This window comes from Natrix helvetica (genome assembly GCF_964273705.1).
Source record: "Natrix helvetica genome assembly, chromosome: 11".
Lineage (NCBI taxonomy): Eukaryota > Metazoa > Chordata > Lepidosauria > Squamata > Natricidae > Natrix > Natrix helvetica.
In genome coordinates this window covers 18,932,560-18,951,634 of record NC_138562.1, presented here as the reverse complement: position 1 = coordinate 18,951,634, position 19,075 = coordinate 18,932,560, and the positions used below count along the sequence as shown (strand labels likewise).

Here is a 19,075-nt window from a genome sequence, read left to right as displayed (position 1 = left end):
TCCCCCTTCGGGGTCTTTTTGTGGGGGTCGGAGGGGGGCAGAAATTCCGACTTGGGGTCTGCTTCAGCCTCCTGGTGGGGGGCTTTGGCCGAAGGCTGGAGGGAAGAGCTGCTGGTGGTGAAGAGACGGAGGGCCTCGTTCCAGTGGGACCGCATCATGGCCTGGAACTGGCTGACCAACTCAGCCAGCTGAGCCTCCAGGCGCCACTACCTGGCCTTGCACTCCCGCAGGTCTTCCCTCTGCTTGGAAAGCCTATGCTCCTAGTCCTCAGTGAGGTGTTTCTGCTGAGTCTCCTTCTCAGTCAGATCCAATTGGAACTGAGCTCTTTTGCCAACTCTTTCTCCTGGGGGCTGCTTAGCTCCAGCAACTGCTTCCTGTTGGGACCCTAAAGAGCCCGGGCGGGCAAGCGAGGAGTGTCTGGGAGGGGAGGGGCAAGCAGAAGCTGGCGAGGCACCCCTTGATGTGAGTGACATCAAGTTGGCCATGCCCACTCAGTCACATGACCACCCAGCCACACCCACCCAGCCGGTCATTAGGCAGATCCTATTGGTGGCCCGGGGGATTTCAAATTATGAATTTAGTGGTCCCTGAGGTCCGAAAGGTTGGTGACCCCTGCCCTAAATGATTGTTCATTTAGGAGCCCAGGCAGTTGGGCAAGCCTAGAACCCTGGGGAAGGAGAGGGCTTGGATACCTGTGGTCTCCACGGTGTCCTGTTTCTTCGCTGTCCCCTTTGTGTTGATTTCGCAGCTGATGTGATAGAAAGTGAACAGCAAGTGGTGCTTCTGATGAAGATGCATCGGAAGCTGGATTTTGATCTAGGCGACAGGAGGAGAAGAAAGGCTGAATTCTCCCATGATTTCATTTTTTTTTTAAAAAAGCATTTTCTCTTGTCCATCTGGGGAATTCTGAGAGCCGAAGTCCACCTGTCTTAAAGTTGCACAAGTTTGTAAAACTTGGATCAAAAATCAAAGGAGGATCCTTAAGCTCTATAAATAGAAAATAATCTGTTTTCTCCTTATTTTCATGAAACCTCAAGAGAATTCGACCATCTCCTTCTCCTCTGCTGGTTTTTTTTTTTTTCTCACCTCATCGTAAAACTCGGGACTCTGGCTGTGGTGCAAGACACAAGCGTAGGCGTGCGAGGTGAAGAGAGGCCCTCCGGGTTTGCCGTAGAAGCACTGCGGGACGTAACAAGAACGCCGTGAGGTCGAGAGCAAGAAGACGACTCAGAAGGCATGAGGATCTCCTTGGACCATCCAAAGTCCTTCCCTCACTTCCTCTGCAACCCTGCTCCATTCGGTCTTATCAGAAATGGGCCCCATGAAGGGGAGATCTTATCACACTAAATCCCACTGCCAGGATTCAGACGGTGGTGGAAAAGATCTCCTCATTCCAGACTGGCCATGTCTAGGAGAACCAAGGTTGAAGAGCTCCAACCGGGGTCAACTAGCTCCCTCTAGTGGGAATTCTGCACCAGCTGATGGACCTTCTGTCTTCGTTCATATGGAACAGAGACCCAATTGGGCCTCTTGACAAAGATCTAAGCCCCCTCTGTGCCAAGCACCTGCAAAACTCAAGAAGCCCACCAATCGCCATGACTGGAGGTCAGCTGGCAGATGGATAGGACCTTCCAAGGGGAAGGAGATCACTCATCCGGCCCAACGGTTGGAGCATAAAGGACAGGGAAGTTCTGGAGATGGAATGAGCACCAGATGGCAGCCTGAGGAGAAGGGTATCCCAGAACACAGGGCATCAGGAGGCACAAGAGCCCAGAAGAGTAGGAGCATCTTCTCCCGAGACCACCTCTTCCTTGGGCAGGGCTCTGGAGTACCTTTAAGGCTTTGGCATCTCCTTCATCAGAGTCCTTGAACTCCACCCGGATGGCGATGTTCCTTGCCTGAAAGAGTGACCCGCAGTGGGCACAAGGGAACATTCAGGCCTCCCTTTTTGCCAGCTCTCCTCACCCTCCTGTGTGCCTCCGTCAGGTGAGGACTCCTTACTCACCTTGGCGAACGTCTTCTGGCCATCGTACTTCAGATGCAAAGGGTAGACGTAGAGCCGGTTTCTGTAGGTGGTGAACGGGCAGCAGTACTTGGTCACATCGGGCACAAATTCATCGACCTCGAGAGCCACACCCTCACGTTGCTCCTTTCCCTCAAAGGGCTTGATGGGGATGAAAGCAGCCGTGACACAGTCTGCAGAGGACAAGAGCCAGAGATAAGCACACGGTGACCGTGCTCCCTCTTTGGACAAGCAAAGCCGGTGGGAGGAGTTGGGTTTTCTTAACAATGGGGGTATCAAGTTTGTAAAATGTGACACGTCTCGCTTAATAACCACATCACTCAGTGACAGAAGCTCTGGACACAATTGTGATCGTAAATTGAGGACTATCTGGTTTGACAGCCTGAAGGGGACTGACATCTGTCTCATCTCCAGAAGACGCAATGTGAATTTTCAAACCATGTTTTTTGTTAATAACTATGGTTATTCTCTCTCTCTCTCTCTAACCAACCAACCAACCAACCAACCAACCAACCACTCAGAAACAAAGTTAGACAAGGGAAACTCAAGCTTGATGAATGCCAGAAAATAACGGTCTCATGTTCCACCACGTTTCTCCTCTATCCTTACTCGAGAGCTCCAAGGGGACACACTCCAACGTCACATTCAGTTGGCCAGGTATCACTTGCAGTTTTGTCTTCTCTGGTCTGCAGAGGAAACAAAGAACAACTCAGAAGACAAACCAGGCAGCCCAACTCAACATGAATCAACATGGGATAAAAAAAACCTGGGACATCTAATTTTCTCTACACTTTCTGCAGCCCAAAGCTTCTCTTTGGACCCCGTTGTGCAGAAGGATGCCCCAGCAGCCTTACTTCTTATACTCAGCCAAGAACTTCAGGAGGTCCTCCGTGGAGAGTTTGTTGCTCTCTTGTTTATAGAGGGGAGAGAACTTCCCATCCAGGTCCAAGGTGCCTTGGGAGTCTTTGAAGACAGACCTGGAGAGAGGAAAGGATGTAGAATTGAGCAACATTCCCACCTACTCATGGAAACCTCACACGCCTGCCAGGTAAATAGCCAAGGTTAGAATTTATGGAGCTCCAGAAGTTTTGGCCAGGAAGCAGGTGCTGAAACACAACTAGGAAAGAGAACGCAAAGACTTGGTTGGTACAAAGTGGCTTATATATAAGCCACCTTCCGCCTTTCTTAGCCAGGTTTTTTCATTTTAACCATTCAAGTCAAGAGATCAAACCAAGTTTGAAGGACATGCAGGCCCAGGAGTGGCATTTTTTCATGGAACTGCCCTAACAAAATGAATCAAAGATTAATCAAAGTCTTGGACAATGTCAAGATGAATGTGCATTCAACTTTATGGAGAACATGAGCTAAGAAGGGAGACTCCTGGGGAGTCTGTTGGTGTGTCTTTAGAAGTGCTGAGCAAAGAAAGTTGGTTTATCAAATACCAGTCGCAGAGAAAATATTTCTCCAGTATTGTTCAGGGCTATTTCACTCAACCTTGTATCTGGAGATGTATTTGGATGGCCAAGGAAGCCCTACGGGCTGTGACCTGCTAAAGGACAGCAAACTTCCAGGGATGGAGATTTCAACCAGGAAATGTCTTTCCGAGGAAGAGTAGAAGAAGCACACTCCTGGAAGAGCAAAGTCAAAATAGAAGGTCTCCCGCCATGAAGAACCTTTAGATGGCAGTTTGTCCTGGTAGCTGTGGGCAAGTGGCTTAGCTCCTGGCACTCAAGGGAAGGGTGACGTTGGCATTGACATCAGCAGAAGAAGCAGACTCACCTGACGGCCCAAGCAAAGGGCATACGGTATCGTCCAAGACGGCTACACACCACCTTGGCCAACTTGTGGACCTTCTGCGCTGTCTGTGGCGGAAGGAAAACAGAACAGATGTCGGCAGCTGGTTGAAGTTGGAAGATGAAAGAGATCCAGGAGTGGTGGCAGGCAGGGCAGGTGGAGAAGCCAATCTCAGAGAGGTCAGGTAAGGCAAGTTCTGAGAAAGGGGGAAGTGAGGTTCCCCCCACCAAGATAAACCCATAAATGCTCTAGGGGAGCATCGAGAACATCTGAAGCATCTGCAATTGCTCACCTTCACCTTTGTCTATCCAGGAAGAGGACAAGTGGGCAAACGGAGGCATATGAAACTCAGTAAATAAATTCTGCCCCCCACCCCAAATCTCTACCCCCAATCCAAGAGACGCTGCGTGTCTTGTCCATGTTCAACAATCTCTTCATAACTTGACCTAGGTGTCACATTATTTAGGAGGAACATTCATAACGTACATTCACACACTGTGCTAAGATATGGCTTGTGTGATCTGGGTACGTCAGCTCAATCCCCCTGATTTGTAAACCATAGCTGGGTACAACTTCAGAATCCAACCAGCCATGATGGCCTCTTATGGGTTCAACCACCGTTGTTCTCTCAGCAGGATGTTTTATGCCCTTTATGATGTAACCCGAACTGGAAGAGCTTTATGGGATGGGAGGTCCCACCTTAAGGCACTCATTGTCTTCTTTCTCATCCCAAAGCACGGGGAGCCCATCCCACGAAATCAGATGTACCTTTGCAGGATCTGAGTTCTTGGCGTACGGCTCCACGCTGTGGGCAATGCTCCCTTGAAGCACCTTCTCCACCCGGGCAACGAGAAAAATTTCCGGGTGTGGGTTGGTCACAGAGAAGACCCCCTTGGTGTAAAAAGAGAAGCAAGCAGAGCATCAGAACTTAACGATAAAGGTTCCCCTCGTAGATATGTGCTAGTCGCTCCCGACTCTAAGCGGCGGTGCTCATCTCCCTTTCAAAGCCGAAGAGCCAGCGCTGTCCGAAGACGTCTCTGTGGTCATGTGGCCAGCATGACTAAATGCCGAAGGCGCATGGAACACTGTTCCCTTCCCACCAAAGGTGGTTCCTATTTTCCTACTTGCACTTTTTACCTGCTTTCGAACTGCTAGGTTGGCAGAAGCTGGGACAAGTCACGGGAGCTCACTCCGTTATGCGGTGCTAGGGATTCGAACGGCCGACCTTTTTCATCCACAAGCTCAGCGTCTTAGCCCCTGAGCCACCATGTCCCGTCAGAACTTACAAAGCCCGTAAAGACGGACAAGACAATGTGAAGGCCATTGTTTGAGTCTCAACTAGAAGTGCAGGCCTACCCAAAAATATCTTAAGCCACGTGGGTCTGTCCTTAAGAGAGAGTTCCGACTTCAATCAACTCTCTCTTAAGTAAGGACAGAAGAGTTCCCAACAGGTGGGCGGGCCCACCTACAAAGCTGTTGAGCTGTAAAATAGTTCCCTCATCTCTGACTGACACGATCTGTGTTTCCAGGATGTCATTCCCAATCTGATTCCTGCTGGTTAATCAGGTGTAGAAGTATCCAATGTAAAAACTATCCTTGCCCTGGCTTTGCAATAGGATGCCATTATCATAACGAGCTCAGCATCTGGATCCACCACCCCAAAACAGAGACCAGATGCTGGGGAACAAGAATAAGCCTGTGCTTTAACCTCGTGTTCTACTGGGATAAAGTTGACTACAGAGAACTAATAAAACTTGATAGCTGATTAGTAACCTTGACTATCACTAAGTGTTGTATCTTTTTATTCTTGATGAATGTATTGTATTCTCCTGATGTACACTGAGCATAGGCACCAAAGACAAATTCCTTTTGTCTCCAATCCCACTTGACCAATAAAGAATGCAATATCTAAATAGTAGATTGCTTCTTGCTAAGTTTAATCCTGCTCTTATTTCCTTTGGAGGCTTCCTTTCTCTTCAACCTGAGGTCGGGTGGACTCCATAGAACCTCTCACCTGCTTTATGTAACGCAAGCTGGATTCAGCCATGCCGTGGAGGGAATGGCTGTTGATGGGGCTGTTCCCAGGTTGTTGGTCCGAAGAGTCATGGAGCATCTCCCGCACGGGTCCAGAATTTAAGTCCACGTGGAAATCTGCTGAGATCTTGCAGCAGTTTTTCAGATCGAAGAGAGCCAGGCTGAGGAAGAACGGCTCTACCTGGGGACACAGCAAGAAGATATCTGAGGTTGACATCAATTGGACGCTCTAAGGAAGGTTGGATTTTCAAGGAAAACAATGGGTTGCTTTGAACTTTGGCATTGGAAGAGGCTCCTGAAAACAGGGTTGACCAGACTCAAATGATCCTACTTTGGACACATGATATGAAGCTCGGTGGAGAAGGCTGTTGTGCTGGGAAAGATGGAAGGGAAGGGAAGAAAGAGTAGCAGCAAAGTGGAGGAACTGAGTTGCAACAGGGACGAGTGCATTGGAAGATCTGAAGGACCAAGTTGGGGCCAGATCATCTGGGTGAAAATCTATCTGTGTGGTTGTGAAGAGTCAACAATGACTTGTTGGCATGTAGTCCACCCAAGTGCCCAAAGTGGGACTGCCTGGGAGGGGGGCATCTTCTAGGAAACTGGTGGGCTTCCACATGCTGTTGGTTGGCCACTAGGAGAACATCTACTAGACTAGATAGCCCAGGGCTTGATCCAGCAGGACATGGCTTATGTTCTTATGACACGTTGGAAGGATCAGGAAACTGTCTGGGAGAGAGTAAATAAAAATTTGGGGAAAGCTCTGGCAACAGAACTATATATGGGGGGTCTGCCCTACATTGGAAGGGGGGTCCTTGGAGCTGTCACTCAGCTGGGCCAGGAGGTTGAAGGTCAGGGTATGGCAGTTCAGCAGGAAGCGAGGCCGGCCCCTTTCCTCAAAGGGTTGGATGTCCACCTCAAGTCCAGAGAAATCGAGCCTCTAGAAGAGAAAAAGGCAAAGGTGATCTTTTTTCTGGAGAGAGGTTGAAAAACGTCTTTTGTGATTATCATGTTTGGAAAGGAAGGGCAGATGGCACATATTTCAAAATTATCTTCCTTCCCTCTCTACTTCTGCTTCTTCCTTCTTTCCCTCCCTTTCTTCCTTCTTTCCTTTTCCTCCCTCCCTCCCTTCGTTTCTGCTTCTCCTTCCTTCCTTTCCTTCCCTCCCTCTGCTTCTTTCCTTCCTCCCTCCCTGCGTTTCCTTCCTTCCTTCCTACCCTTTCTCCTTCCTTCTTTCCTTTTCCTTCCCTCTTTGCTTCTCCTTCCTTCCCTCCATTTCTCCATCCTTCTTTCCTTTTCCTTCCTTCCTTTTCTTCCCTCTCTGCTTCCTTCCTTCCTCCCTTTGCTTCTGCTTCTCCTTCCTTCCTTCCTTCTTTCCTCCCTTTGCTTTTGCTTCTTCTTCCTTCCTTCCTTCCCTTTTCCTTCCTTCTTTCCTTCTTTCCTTCTTTCCTTCCTTCCTTCCTTCCTTCCTTCCTTCCTTCCTTCCTTCCCTTCCTGTCAGCCATGCTTTGTCCCTGAGCCAAGCCCCTCCATCCCCGAAAGGATTACCTGCACTTCTGGGTCAAAGGAGAAGAGGTTCTGTCTGCCTTCACTGCGGCTCAGTTTGCTCAGCTGCTCCGTTTCTCGGCCGTACTGAAAGAGAGCAGAGCCCCTCAGGCGGGAGGCCGAGATCGGTGGAAACTGGAGGGGGAGCAAAATACTCAGCTCCAGGCAAAGAAGACGGTGAAAACTCTGACAGAGAGAAGCTGGGAAGGAGGGGAGGGTGCACCTGTGCGGCAGGATCACCAAACCCACCAGATAACCAACGGCCTGATCAGAATGCCGAAACAATTCTCTCTCCGTGCAGTTTGAGCCTAAAACGGACCTCGGAGTTCGCTCTCACTGCTCAAATGTGCAGCAAGGAAGAGCTTTGCAAAGGGTGAGATGGGATCATGCAACGTTTGCCCCATCCGGCTGTTTCCCTGCTGAAAAAGCCAAAGCCAGAGTTACCTTCATCAGCTCTGGATGGAGGCTTCTTCCTAAGCTTTCCAAGATGTTCTCCAACTTTCCATGGCTGCTGGAGTCATCTTCTGCAAAGGCACAAGAAGACGATGTGGCAGAAGCACCTGGCCAGAAGAGGAGGAGGTTTCCTCTGGAAGACCTGGGAGGTTGGGATGAAGGGCAGGGAAGCTGGCCAGGAATTTCCCATCCCACCAGCAGGGCCACGGATCCAGCCACTCCCAGATGCCACGGGGCGACTGGACTTTTGTCCTTCAGCTTCACCCTTCTCTGTTCTGGGAACTGCTTTGGATGCAGCGCAGCAACACAACTCCCAAAGAGGCTGTGTGTGTGTGTGTGTTTGCATAAAGACCTGTCTCCATCCACCAACATCTCCCGCTCTACTGTGTGTTTGTGCGTGCATGTGCGTGTGTGTGTGTGTAGTTGCATCAAGGCTGACTGTCAGGTTTCCTAAAAATACCCTAATTGATTTATGAGTTGAGACAAGTTTAAAAAAACAACAACAAACCCCTAGTCATTTATTAGGAGCACCATTAGGCCAGGCCTTTTTGCAGTCAGATCTGAGCTTCGTTTGAATTATGGCTGAACTCTATCCCCGTTCCTCCCCCTCCCCTCAGTCTGTGTCATAAATCACATTCCCCAATGAGGTGCACCCCTCCCAAGCCTGCTGCAGGAATCGGAGATCCGACTCTAGCCGAAGGTATGCGTGGAATGTGCCCCCTTTCCTCACTAAGGCAACTTTAGGAGTTGACAACCTGCCTCCATCGCAGGTTCTCACCAGGCATGAACTCCGCCGCGTCCTTCTTCTCCGGCCCCAGGCCCTCCGTGTTGGTCTGGATGACCTTCCGCAGAGTGGCCAGCCAGTCTCCCATCTCCGACTCCGTTTCCGCTGCCAGGTAATGGCTGTATTTATCCAGCATCTTGAGCTCAAAGGCATTTCGACGCATCTTGGGGCACTTGGGGAAGAAAGGCAGGGGATCTTTTGAAGCCGGGGTGTATGTGGGGGGGGGGGAGGTGAGGGTGACCCATCCCTGCAGCCCACCTTCCCTTGAGGTGCTCAGGCAGTTCTTGCTTTCCTTTCCTTGAACTTTGCTTGAAAATATTTCCCAATAACCAGGGAGAAATAAAATGACTGACAGGAGACAGGCAGAGAGTAGAATAGACTAGAATAAATATTAGAATGAAAGAATAGAATAATAGAATAGAATAACAGAGTTGGAGGGGACCCTGGAGGTCTTCTAGTCCAACCCCCTGCTTAGGCAGGAAACCCTACACCATTTCAGACAAATGGTTATCCAACATCTTCTTAAAAACTTCCAGTGTTGGAGCATTCACAACTTCTGGAGGCAAGTCGCTCCACTGATGAATTCTTCTCACTGTCAGGAAATATCTCCTCAGTTCTACGTTGCTTCTCTCCTTGATTAGTTTCCACCCGTTGCTTCTTGTCCTGCCCTCAGGTGCCTTGGAGAAGAGTTTGAGCCATACCAGATCCTCCCTAGCGTGAATCTGCCTCTGGCGTTACAAAATCTCTAGCAAAACCTTTTGCAAGTCCTTACCTGCACAACGTCTATGCAGGAGTCCAGGAAAATGCATCCTTTGGATTCCTTGGAAATCTTCTCATCTTTGTAGGAATTGAGGATGTAAGAGCCGTCTGGAAGTTGTGTCAGGTAGAAGTATCTTCTCTTGAACACCTACTCAGAAGAAGAAGAAGAAGGAGAAGTAGAAAAGCTCAATGTAGGACATTGTTAATCTTCCGGTATGAATTCTGCTCCATTCTGCTCATTTCTACTCGAGATACGAGTCCAAAATCTTGAGCGTCATGCAGAGTAACGTAGGTTATGGACCATGAATGCTAACATGCTTGTGAAGAAGGCACAGAAGAGGCTGTACTTCCATGAGAATGCTAAGGAAGATAAATCTATCCCAGCATCTACTTCTGTCCTACTATCGCAGCACTGCCATATGGCATTCTTGCATGGTATGGGAGCATCTCTGCAGTAGACAAAATAGCTCTATAGAGAATCATTAAAACTGCCCAGAATATCACCGGGCTCCAGCTACCATCCCCGGATGACATCTTCGCATCTCGCTGTTCGAGGAAGTTGTACAACATTATCAGGGACTCTTCCCATCCTGTTTACAATCTTTTTAGACTGTTGCCTTCTGGCAGAAGATACAGAAGAATTAAAACTAGGACCACGCGTCTTCTGAATAGCTTTTATCCCAGAGCCATAATCGCACTCAACAATGAACTAAAGGGCCACCATCAGTGAGCTGTTGGGCAGCATTGCTTGGTCCGTTGTGTGGATGCTTGGGGGGTTTAGGGGGCGGGGGATTTTTTGGTAGGTGGGGGTGTGTTTGGGGATTGTCAGGTGCGTTGGGCCTGGTCTCTGGGTGTTACGTGAATTTCGTTGCATGTGTCTACTGTCTAGTGTACAATGACAATAAAGTAAAGTAAAGTTAAAATCAGAAATGGTGGCACTTTCTATACCAGGGGTGTCCAAACTTGGGAACTTTAAGACTTGTGGACTTCAACTCCCAGAATTCCCCAGCCAGCCATGCTGGCTGGGGAATTCTGGGCGTTGAAGTCCACAAGTCTTAAAGTTCCCAAGTTTGGACACCCCTGTTCTATACAGTGGGCATAGAAGCAAAACAGCCACAGCTGAGATACAGTTTCTATGGCAGTGAAGATGAAACTTTTTGTCGAAAGCAACCCTCCCGCCCCCCCCTCACGCAATGCCCCCATACTCCCCCCTACCCACTGCCTGTGTGACCCCCCCTCCCCGTACTCTCACTTCCCATGTATGCGCCTTACTCCCCGCGCATGAAAATCAGCTGGACGGTGGGAGGCCTGCGTGGTCGAGCTGAGCTGGAGTGACGGCTTGCGTGCCTGCACAGAGGGCTGCGCATGCCAACTGTGGTACGAATGTCATAGGTTCACCGTCATGGTTCTATGGCATTCTCAGTGTGGTCGACAGACCATCAAGGATCCATGTTCTGGGCCTCTGACTTCATCCCTTCTCAAGCATTCGAGCTCCTCCAGGGATTATCGAGGCACTTTTTCCACCCAAAACAAAGCTAGAACCCATTTCTCTCTTCTCCCTGCCAAAGGAAACCCAAGCGCTCCCCTCTTACCTTCATGGTCACGGTGATGGTACTGTTGACGTTGGCCTTGTACAGCCAGCCTTGCCTGATCACACCCCCCTTTTGGGAGCAGAGCGAGGAAGCGTCCTGGAAGACAGAAGAGATCAAAATGACTGCAAGGAAGGGGGACCAAGTGGTGTAGCTCAGGGGTTGGCAAACTTAAACCTTCAAAGAGCCATTTGGACCCCTTTCCCACAGAAAAGAAAACACCGGGATCCACAAAGGTCCTAACCGGAAGCCCCCCTTTAAATTCGGAATTTAGAATTTATGAAGCTCCAGACGTTTTGGCCAGGAAGCATCTCTGCATGTGAGCTTCACCTTCTCAGTGAGGCTCAAACTTTATTCTGGGCTACAAACGGTGTACAAAGAAGGGAGGGGGGATCCCCAAATGAAGTGAACTTTGTGCAATCGCCTGGAAGGAGGCTGTGTTGTGTGTCTCCTTGTGGCGCCCAGTGGGAGCTCGCGCTGCACCCGTTGGGAATCTCCAGCGCGTCCTCTCACCTCATCTTTATCAAAGTCTTCATCAGTTTCAAAGATGTGGCTTGGGACCTTTTCTGGCCTGAAGGATTTGCTAAAGTTAAAAACAACCAGTTTTACTCAAATTACACCATAATTTAAAACAACAACAACAACCCCATGATACTAATACCACAGGGTACCGTGACTTTGAAGAATTCCTCCCCACAATCTCAGTTGTTGGGTGGTCCACGCATTATATGAAAGCCCTTAATTGTTTGATTAAACCGCTCAGATTCTCAGAGGCCGAGGCAAAAGACACAGGTTTGGCCCTGCAAATTGGGGCATTGTAAGATGCCCTCCAAGGTTGCAAGTCTGAGCCTGTGAGAAACACCCTCCCCGGGAGGGAGAAAGGGCTTACCACGGTAACATTCGGAAATCGCCAGAATATTCGTCGTATTTGTAGTTCACGACGTGCCAGTCCGAGCTGTAGGCTTTAATGCACTGAAAAGAAAATTAAAACCCAGCTTAATTGCCTGCGTGCAAACGGGAGCAAGCAGAGAGAGTCAGCCCAAGGGGAAGCGCAGAATGCAAATTCCTGAAGGAGCAGCTGGGAAATGAGATGCATAAGGAACTGGAGGAGTGGGATTGGCATTCTCCATCCCTCGAAGCCCCCTTGGCCAGCCTCTTCGGATGTGGCTATTTGGCAGACAATGGCTGGATCCCTGGGGAAGGGGAGGCAGCTGCCTTGGGCCCCCAACGGCAAGAGAGTCTCTACTGGGATGTCTTCTGACTGAGGCTTCCCAGAGCCTGAAACAAACTCCTTGTCCCGACAAAAAAAACCTTTTATTAATTTGCTGTGAATTCTGCTCATTCACATCCAGCAGTCTTTCGAGGGAGGATTTACAGTCACCAACCTTCTCTGGCTTGGAGAGCTGCCAGGCCGATCTCTGCAGAACTTGGCAAGGAGTCTCGGAGAGTCACGAACCAATTAAGCGAACTAATGGTCTCCTGCAAACTCCACTCCCCTTTCGCCCCTCTTTTACTTCCTCTGGGAGGGGCCATTCACAGTCCACCTGTGGCCTCACTCCCAAGTCGACCCCTGTTCTTTAGCTCTTCCCTTCTTCTGGCAACTCTGCACATGCGCACACTGGGAACAGGCTCCAGCTGTTCTTCTGCCCCACTGATGTCTGACTCCGAAGGCAGCTGAGAACTGGCATACGGCCCTGGCCCCCTCTCTGCCTCCAACACAGAGCCCTCCTCAGAGCCTTCCCCAGACTCCAGGACTGGCCCATGTTCCTCCCCAACCTCCTCACTGTCCAAATCTGCTGCCAGATCTGCTGGCAACTGGCGGGCCACAACAAGATGGGGGATTGACCTGGAAGACTTCGCCAAGGTCTATCACCTGGTTTATCATCAGTCCTCGACTTACAACAGTTCATTTAGTGACGGGAGTTAAAATGGCACTAAAAAAGGTGACTCATGACTCTTTTTGACACTTACGACCGTTGCAGTATCCCCATGGTCACATGATCAGAATTTGGACTCTTGGCTACTGACCCCTATTTACGACGGTCGCAATGTCCCAGGATCACGTGATCTCTCCTTGTGACTTTCTGCCAAGCCAAGTCCCCGGGGGGAACCAGGTTCCCTTAATGACCGTGTGACTAACTTAGCGACTGTGGCAAGAAAGGTTGTAAAATGGGGGGGAGGAGAACTCACCTAGCAACTGTCTTGCTTAGCAACATAAATGTTGGGCTCAATCGTCGTCATAAGTCGGGGACCCCCCCCCTGCCCCCGGACTATGACTTACAGAAATGATTTAAAACTCTGGATCCCTCCCTTTAGAGCAGGGGTGTCCAAACTTGGCAACTTTAAGACTTGTGGACTTCAACTCCCAGAATTCCCCAGCCAGCAATTCTGGGAGTTGAAGTCCACAAGTCTTAAAGTTGCCAAGTTTGGACACCCCTGCTTTAGAGAAAGGAATGGCCATTTATGGACAGGATTTCCCCCAGCATTTGAATACGGAAGTCTCTTAAATGGGGCAGATTATAAGAGTCACTTCAAGCAGTAAAAAAGGAGAAGCGGTCTTTAAAAGTAGCGCAGGACAGAGGATCCTTCCGTGGTGTCAAAATTCTGCCACGCAGAATAATTGTAGTGACTTGGGCTTGTTAAAGACTTCTGCAAGGGAGGGAGTTTTTAAAGAAACGAAACGCGTGACTCGCTTCCTCTTTTGGCTACGCTGAAGGGTGGAAGCTGCCCCGCCGAAGCTGGTGCTTCCGCTAGAGAGACTGATTACAACTCCCATCATCCTTCTCTAGCCAGGAGGGCTGGCCGTTGAGGGGAGATTTCAAACATCACTTCCGGGGGCCTCGGGAGAGGAAAGAACCACACGGATAACGAACAGGACTCTAACATGGTCCAGGAAGGGCTCTGGATGAAAAAGCTCCTTCACTATTGCTCTGGTGTCATCTCTAACAATTATGGCGGGAATAAATGGCTGGAAGGAGGCTGAACGTCGTTTTGAAAAAAGTAAATACAATCCCTTCTCAGAAATCAGGAGAAAGGAAAGCTCTCCGCTGCCTCACCTACAAATTAGAGATGGACCTGCTGATTTAATGTCATGTATTTATCCGACCAACTCACTCTCAGAGAGACTCTCGTAGTCCCAAGGCCAGCGGTTCTTCCTCCCCGCTTTTCTGGCCATGATTAAGGGCCCAATCTAGGTTCCCCTCCCCCAAGAAGAGAGTGGGGGTCTCACCTCTTGGACAAAAAGACTCTGGGCCTTCTTCAAAGCATCTTCTGGCACTGAGGAATGGACCGTTCTCCTCTGGCGACTGATAACCGAGAGCTGTAAGGAAAGTTGGTTGGTGATTCCAGAATGATTGCAGACCCTCTGGGCAGAAGGAAATTTGAGGATGGGTCTTCCTGCTTGAGCTGGATTCTTTTCAGAAGCATCTAACTAGGTTTGGAGGGAGGGCAGGTCCAGCTTCTGAACTTGTGTTAGGTTTTGACTTGGACAGGGCCTCCTTGGGGGTGGCCCCAAGGCATGAGACCACCTTGTAAGGAAAGGCTGTTGAAAGAAATATCTGCCCCAAGAGCCTCTTGAGGTTGATCTGCAGGATCCTTCTGAGCTGGTATCTCCATGGCCAACTATGGAACCAAGCATGGTCCCAGAACAAGCATGCATGGTCCCAGAATAAGCATGCATGGTCCCAGAACGATCATGGTCCCAGGAAACCAAGCATGGTCCCAGGAGAACCAAGCATGGTCCCAGGAGAACCAAGCATGGTCTCAGAACCACCAAGCATGGTTCCAGAACAACCAAGCATGGTCCCAGAACAACCACCATTTCTTTGATGTGGGAGGCAGGGTGAAGAAATCACAGCCTGATAGGGCCCCCCCAGAAAGGGGCTGGGTGGGGAGCCCATGCCTGACACCCCACAACAATGGGGAACAACTCACTGAGGCATCTTCCATGGGAAACATGAGCAGGTCCCGGAAGGGATCGCTGTAGATCTGTGCTTTCCGTTGGCTGATCACATTCTCGTAGTCTAAAGGCTGGCTCACCTTCGTTTTTTCCTGGTGGGAGAGAGGGAAGACCACGTGCCTTGTTAGTCCCAAGGAAAATCCCTGTGTAAGGTGGAACCAACACCGTAAGAGGAGAAAGCAGAAGGGGAACAGACCCCAAACTATGAAACATGGGCTGCTCCCAAAGGCCACCATAGACCATGGGCTGCCATCTTGGTCTCCAGCCACCTCACCTGATGTAGGAGATGGGAGTTGTAGTCCAAGCCTTGGGCCAGGAGGCTACAGCAGTGGCTACATTTTATGTAACTCGATGCCACGAATCCCCTTTGTGTCTGCTCCAAATAAACACACATTCTGTCTATAACTGCCCTGCCTCCATCTGCCTTCTTTTCTTCCCCGGTTTTAGCAACTGGATCTTCCTTCAGGCAGGGAGTCGTGCCCTATTTTCTACAAGTGCCAGGCACTCTGATCAATCCGTGTTAAACCAACGAAGGGCACAGCAATACAATGACGCCCTGATGCCTACAATTAAAATAATCTCCCGTGAAAAAGGAGTCGGTTTCTTTGGTCTGGAGGTTGTGATGCCAGGCGCAACCCAGGAAGAGCCCTTTGCCACCTGGCTGTTGCCCCTTCTGCTTTTTCCTTCTTGGATAAAACGCGATGCTTGGATAATACATTTGCCCCAAAGTGGTGGATTTGCCCATCCTGTGCCAACCGCGAGCCAATCCTCTTTCCCTGTGTTTGGGCATGTGCCAATGCCCTGGCTGCTGTCCACTCCTGGCAAAAGAACAGAGCTGACCATGAGACAAACACGCGCTATTTTAGCCAGAATGTCTTATTTGTATTAGCAGTAAAAAGCAAAGGAAAATCTAAACAAGAAGAGTGGAAGATAACTTGCCTCAAACCATACTTTTCCAGCTGGGAGATTTTGGAAAGTCTAGAGTGGCGTTTGTCAACTTTGGCAGCTTTAAGAGAAGTGGACTTCAACTCCCAGAATTCCCCATCTCTTGAGCAAATTTTTCTTATTGTTTTTCCCCTCTATAACATCTTACAATCATCACATTAACATTGTTATGTCATCATGCCTGTATAGATCAATCTTATATCGCTTCTATATTTATATACATTCATCTACACATATATACATTCATGTTCATCTATACATTTCCCTATTGTTTCTCGGCTGAATTAACTTTATTCCTGTTATGCAACCATTTATACCAATTACCCCAAATTTCATAGTATTCAGACTCTTCTTTGTCCTTTAATCTTAAGCGTAACTTGTCCATTCCTGCACAATCTAGAATTTTCGGAATCATTAATTCCCCATCTTTTAAAGCTGCCAAGGTTGTCCCACCAGGGGTCCCACCATCGCCAGTTACGGTGGCTACTGGTGAAGTTCAAGGTCATCTATTCCAGGGGTCTCCAACCTTGGCAATTTTAATCGGCCTGGCGGGCGTCAACTCCCAGCTTTGCTGGCTGGGGAATTCTGGGAGTTGAAGTCTGCTTCAGGCCCTTCCCAGGACATTGTTGGTCTAAACCAGTGGTGAAATTCATTTTTTTTGTACTACCGGTTCTGTGGGCATGGCTTGATGGGCGTGGTGTGGTTTGGTGGGCGTGGCTTGATGGGCATGCCTTGGCGGGTGTGGCAGGGGAAGGATACTGCAAAATCTCCATTCCCATCCCACTCTGTGGCCAGCCAAAGGTGGCATTTGCCAATTCTCCAAACTACTCAAAATTTCCGCTACCGGTTCTCCAGAACCTGTCAGAACCTGCTGGATTTCACCCCTGGTCTAAACCCGTGGGTTTTTTTTTTCAACCTGGGCAGCTTTTAAGATGGGTGGATTTCAACTCCCAGAATCCAATAAAATACTACACGGAAATAATCATGATTTTTCTACATGGAAATACTACATGGAAACAATGATGCTTTTTCCATTTTTCTTGCTCATGACTGCAAGAAAAACAAAGCGGAAATGCTACAGGAAGTGGCCAATGACACAACATTTTCTTTTTTTTTCTTTGCTTGCATCTGAAGCTCCATCTGAGAGCATCAGCATCAAAAGGTATTTTTAGTTGCAGAACCAAAAACTTTCCAGCAGCCACTTAGCATAGTTCCTATTGGCCGGGGAACGACCCGACGGATCCAATTGCAGACTTCTGGGACAAGAATGCTTTTACCCATCCATAAATGCATCTTTTTTTTCTCTTTCCTTTAAGGAAAGGAAGTTAGCTTCGGGCATCCGAAGAGGATACCTTCCATTTAATTCTGCAAGGATGCGATGCAAAGGATCATCGGTTGCCATTAAGGTGAACCAAATCTCCTTAATTAGCTCTTGTGCTATTATGGAAATCAACCCGCCTCTTCCCCCTGCATCAAAAGTGGCATCCATCAAAACTCTAAGTGGTACTTAAGCACCTGAAAAAGGCTCCTTTCGGATTCCTTTGAAGGCCACGGGAGCTTTAAAAAAATAAAACAGGTTGCATGGTGAAGTCTCACTTCCATATTCCGCAAAGCAGCTGTGGGGTGGGGTGGAAAGCAGTAGAAATGCAATGTAGAAATAATACACACAAATATGGAGGAGCTTTTAGCAGCCAATAGTTCTCCATAAAAAGGATGCAACTCTTGTTCTTGAGGGGGCTCAAATCAGTTTCTTTTGCGGAGGTTTAATCTTTGCTACCCTCAAAAGATATTTTTCATGAAGCAGCCCGAAAGGTGGATTTCCCCCCAAAAAACAACAACTGAATAGGTCATCTTCTGTCTCACTTAGCAACTTTGGGCTCAATTGTGGACGTTAAGCTAAGAAGTATCTCCAAGGGTGGTTCTCACATATCTTTCCTACCGGTTTGCAAATGGGTACACGCACACATTTCACATTTCCCTGTCCACGTGTTTGCTCGGCCTTCTGCCCATGCACTTGCTCAAAAAATGTCCCTAAATAGGACAAAATAGAGCCAGGAGAGGTGGGCGGCTGTGGTCCCAACCATGATTTCTGCTACTGGTTTCGGCAAACCAGTCCAAACCGGCTGAATGCCACTTCTGAGTCTCTCTAGTCCAGGGGTGGGTGCAGCTGGTACGCCCCGGTACGGGCATACTGGTGCCTGCCCGGAACACTGGGTACCGTTCCGGTACGGTGCTCTGGAGGTCCTGCCTGCCCGCCCGAGCTCACTTGTACTTGAGCTCTTTGGCGTTTCCGCGCACGAAGCGCACGCCACCTGTGCAACGCTCTGCCGAACAGCTGGAGCATCGTGGAGGCTCGCGGAGGTGTCGCAAGAGGTAAGGACACATGCGCACGCTGTGTACATTCATGTGGTGGACGCCGGGCCCCGTTGCACCGTACCATTTGCACCGGGATCCGGAACCCACCACTGCTCTAGACTGAACCCAGCTGGATCTTACATGAGATGAGGTCCCACCAGTAGGCTCCCTAGTGTGGGTCAAAAGAATGGCAACAGCTACTGCCCTTCCACGCGCAAATCTTGGATGGGTCAGTCTCCGGAGCTCCTCCAAACCGAGAAATTTGGCAGGACCAAAAAAGATGCTTCTGAAATTCCGCCAAGTTCATCCCATCAAGTGCATCCCATGAACTCAGTTTCAGTTTGGCCTAAATTCACACCTGTTTTGCCATCCCTGTTTGGGACAATTATCCTCTCCCCCGAGCCCCCGAGTCTTCAAAGGAGATGAAAGGAGATCCCGCCCCAAAGCCATCCTGCAGAGCTCAGACACACAGATCCCAGCTTCCTCCTCCCCGCAGCAGACTTCAATTAAAGCAGGCTGAAATTAACGCCATTAGCAGACAATGGGTTTCTCTCCAGAAAGAGGGCGAGGAAGGCGATTCGAACCAGGTAATGAACAAAATGGAAAACCGGGGCTCACCAGAGATCCATAACAGTCTCAGCCATCTAGTCTTCTTCTGAATAAAGCCCTTATGGGTCAGAGCCAAGATATAAGAGATCAGATATAAGAGAGCAGCTCTGTACACAGAAAGTCTCAGGAAGCACAGAAAGCAGGCAGGGCAATCATTTCTTCTGAACGGGAGGTTGGAAAAGGTGGCCTCCATTTCCCAGGCATTCTCTCTCTCTCTCTCTCTCTCTCTC

The 19,075-nt window shown here is 49.3% G+C and overlaps 1 protein-coding gene across 1 annotated transcript in view; it reads right to left on the bottom strand.

Annotated features, from left to right (window-relative positions):
• DOCK11 (dedicator of cytokinesis 11) overlaps positions 1-19,075 on the bottom strand; it is a 64,044-nt gene that overhangs the window by 42,412 nt on the left and 2,557 nt on the right. The window contains exons 2-20 of the mRNA XM_081963741.1: positions 14,912-15,028; positions 14,208-14,297; positions 11,868-11,950; positions 11,492-11,561; positions 10,982-11,077; positions 9,403-9,537; positions 8,625-8,802; positions 7,838-7,917; positions 7,397-7,480; positions 6,648-6,788; positions 5,832-6,032; positions 4,586-4,708; positions 3,803-3,885; positions 2,878-3,000; positions 2,633-2,709; positions 2,006-2,196; positions 1,833-1,898; positions 1,087-1,179; positions 693-816 (exon numbers count right to left, since the gene is read on the bottom strand). Of these exons, the coding sequence (XP_081819867.1) occupies positions 693-816; positions 1,087-1,179; positions 1,833-1,898; positions 2,006-2,196; positions 2,633-2,709; positions 2,878-3,000; positions 3,803-3,885; positions 4,586-4,708; positions 5,832-6,032; positions 6,648-6,788; positions 7,397-7,480; positions 7,838-7,917; positions 8,625-8,802; positions 9,403-9,537; positions 10,982-11,077; positions 11,492-11,561; positions 11,868-11,950; positions 14,208-14,297; positions 14,912-15,028 (2,155 nt within the window). The remainder of the gene's footprint in view (positions 1-692; positions 817-1,086; positions 1,180-1,832; positions 1,899-2,005; positions 2,197-2,632; positions 2,710-2,877; positions 3,001-3,802; positions 3,886-4,585; positions 4,709-5,831; positions 6,033-6,647; positions 6,789-7,396; positions 7,481-7,837; positions 7,918-8,624; positions 8,803-9,402; positions 9,538-10,981; positions 11,078-11,491; positions 11,562-11,867; positions 11,951-14,207; positions 14,298-14,911; positions 15,029-19,075) is intronic.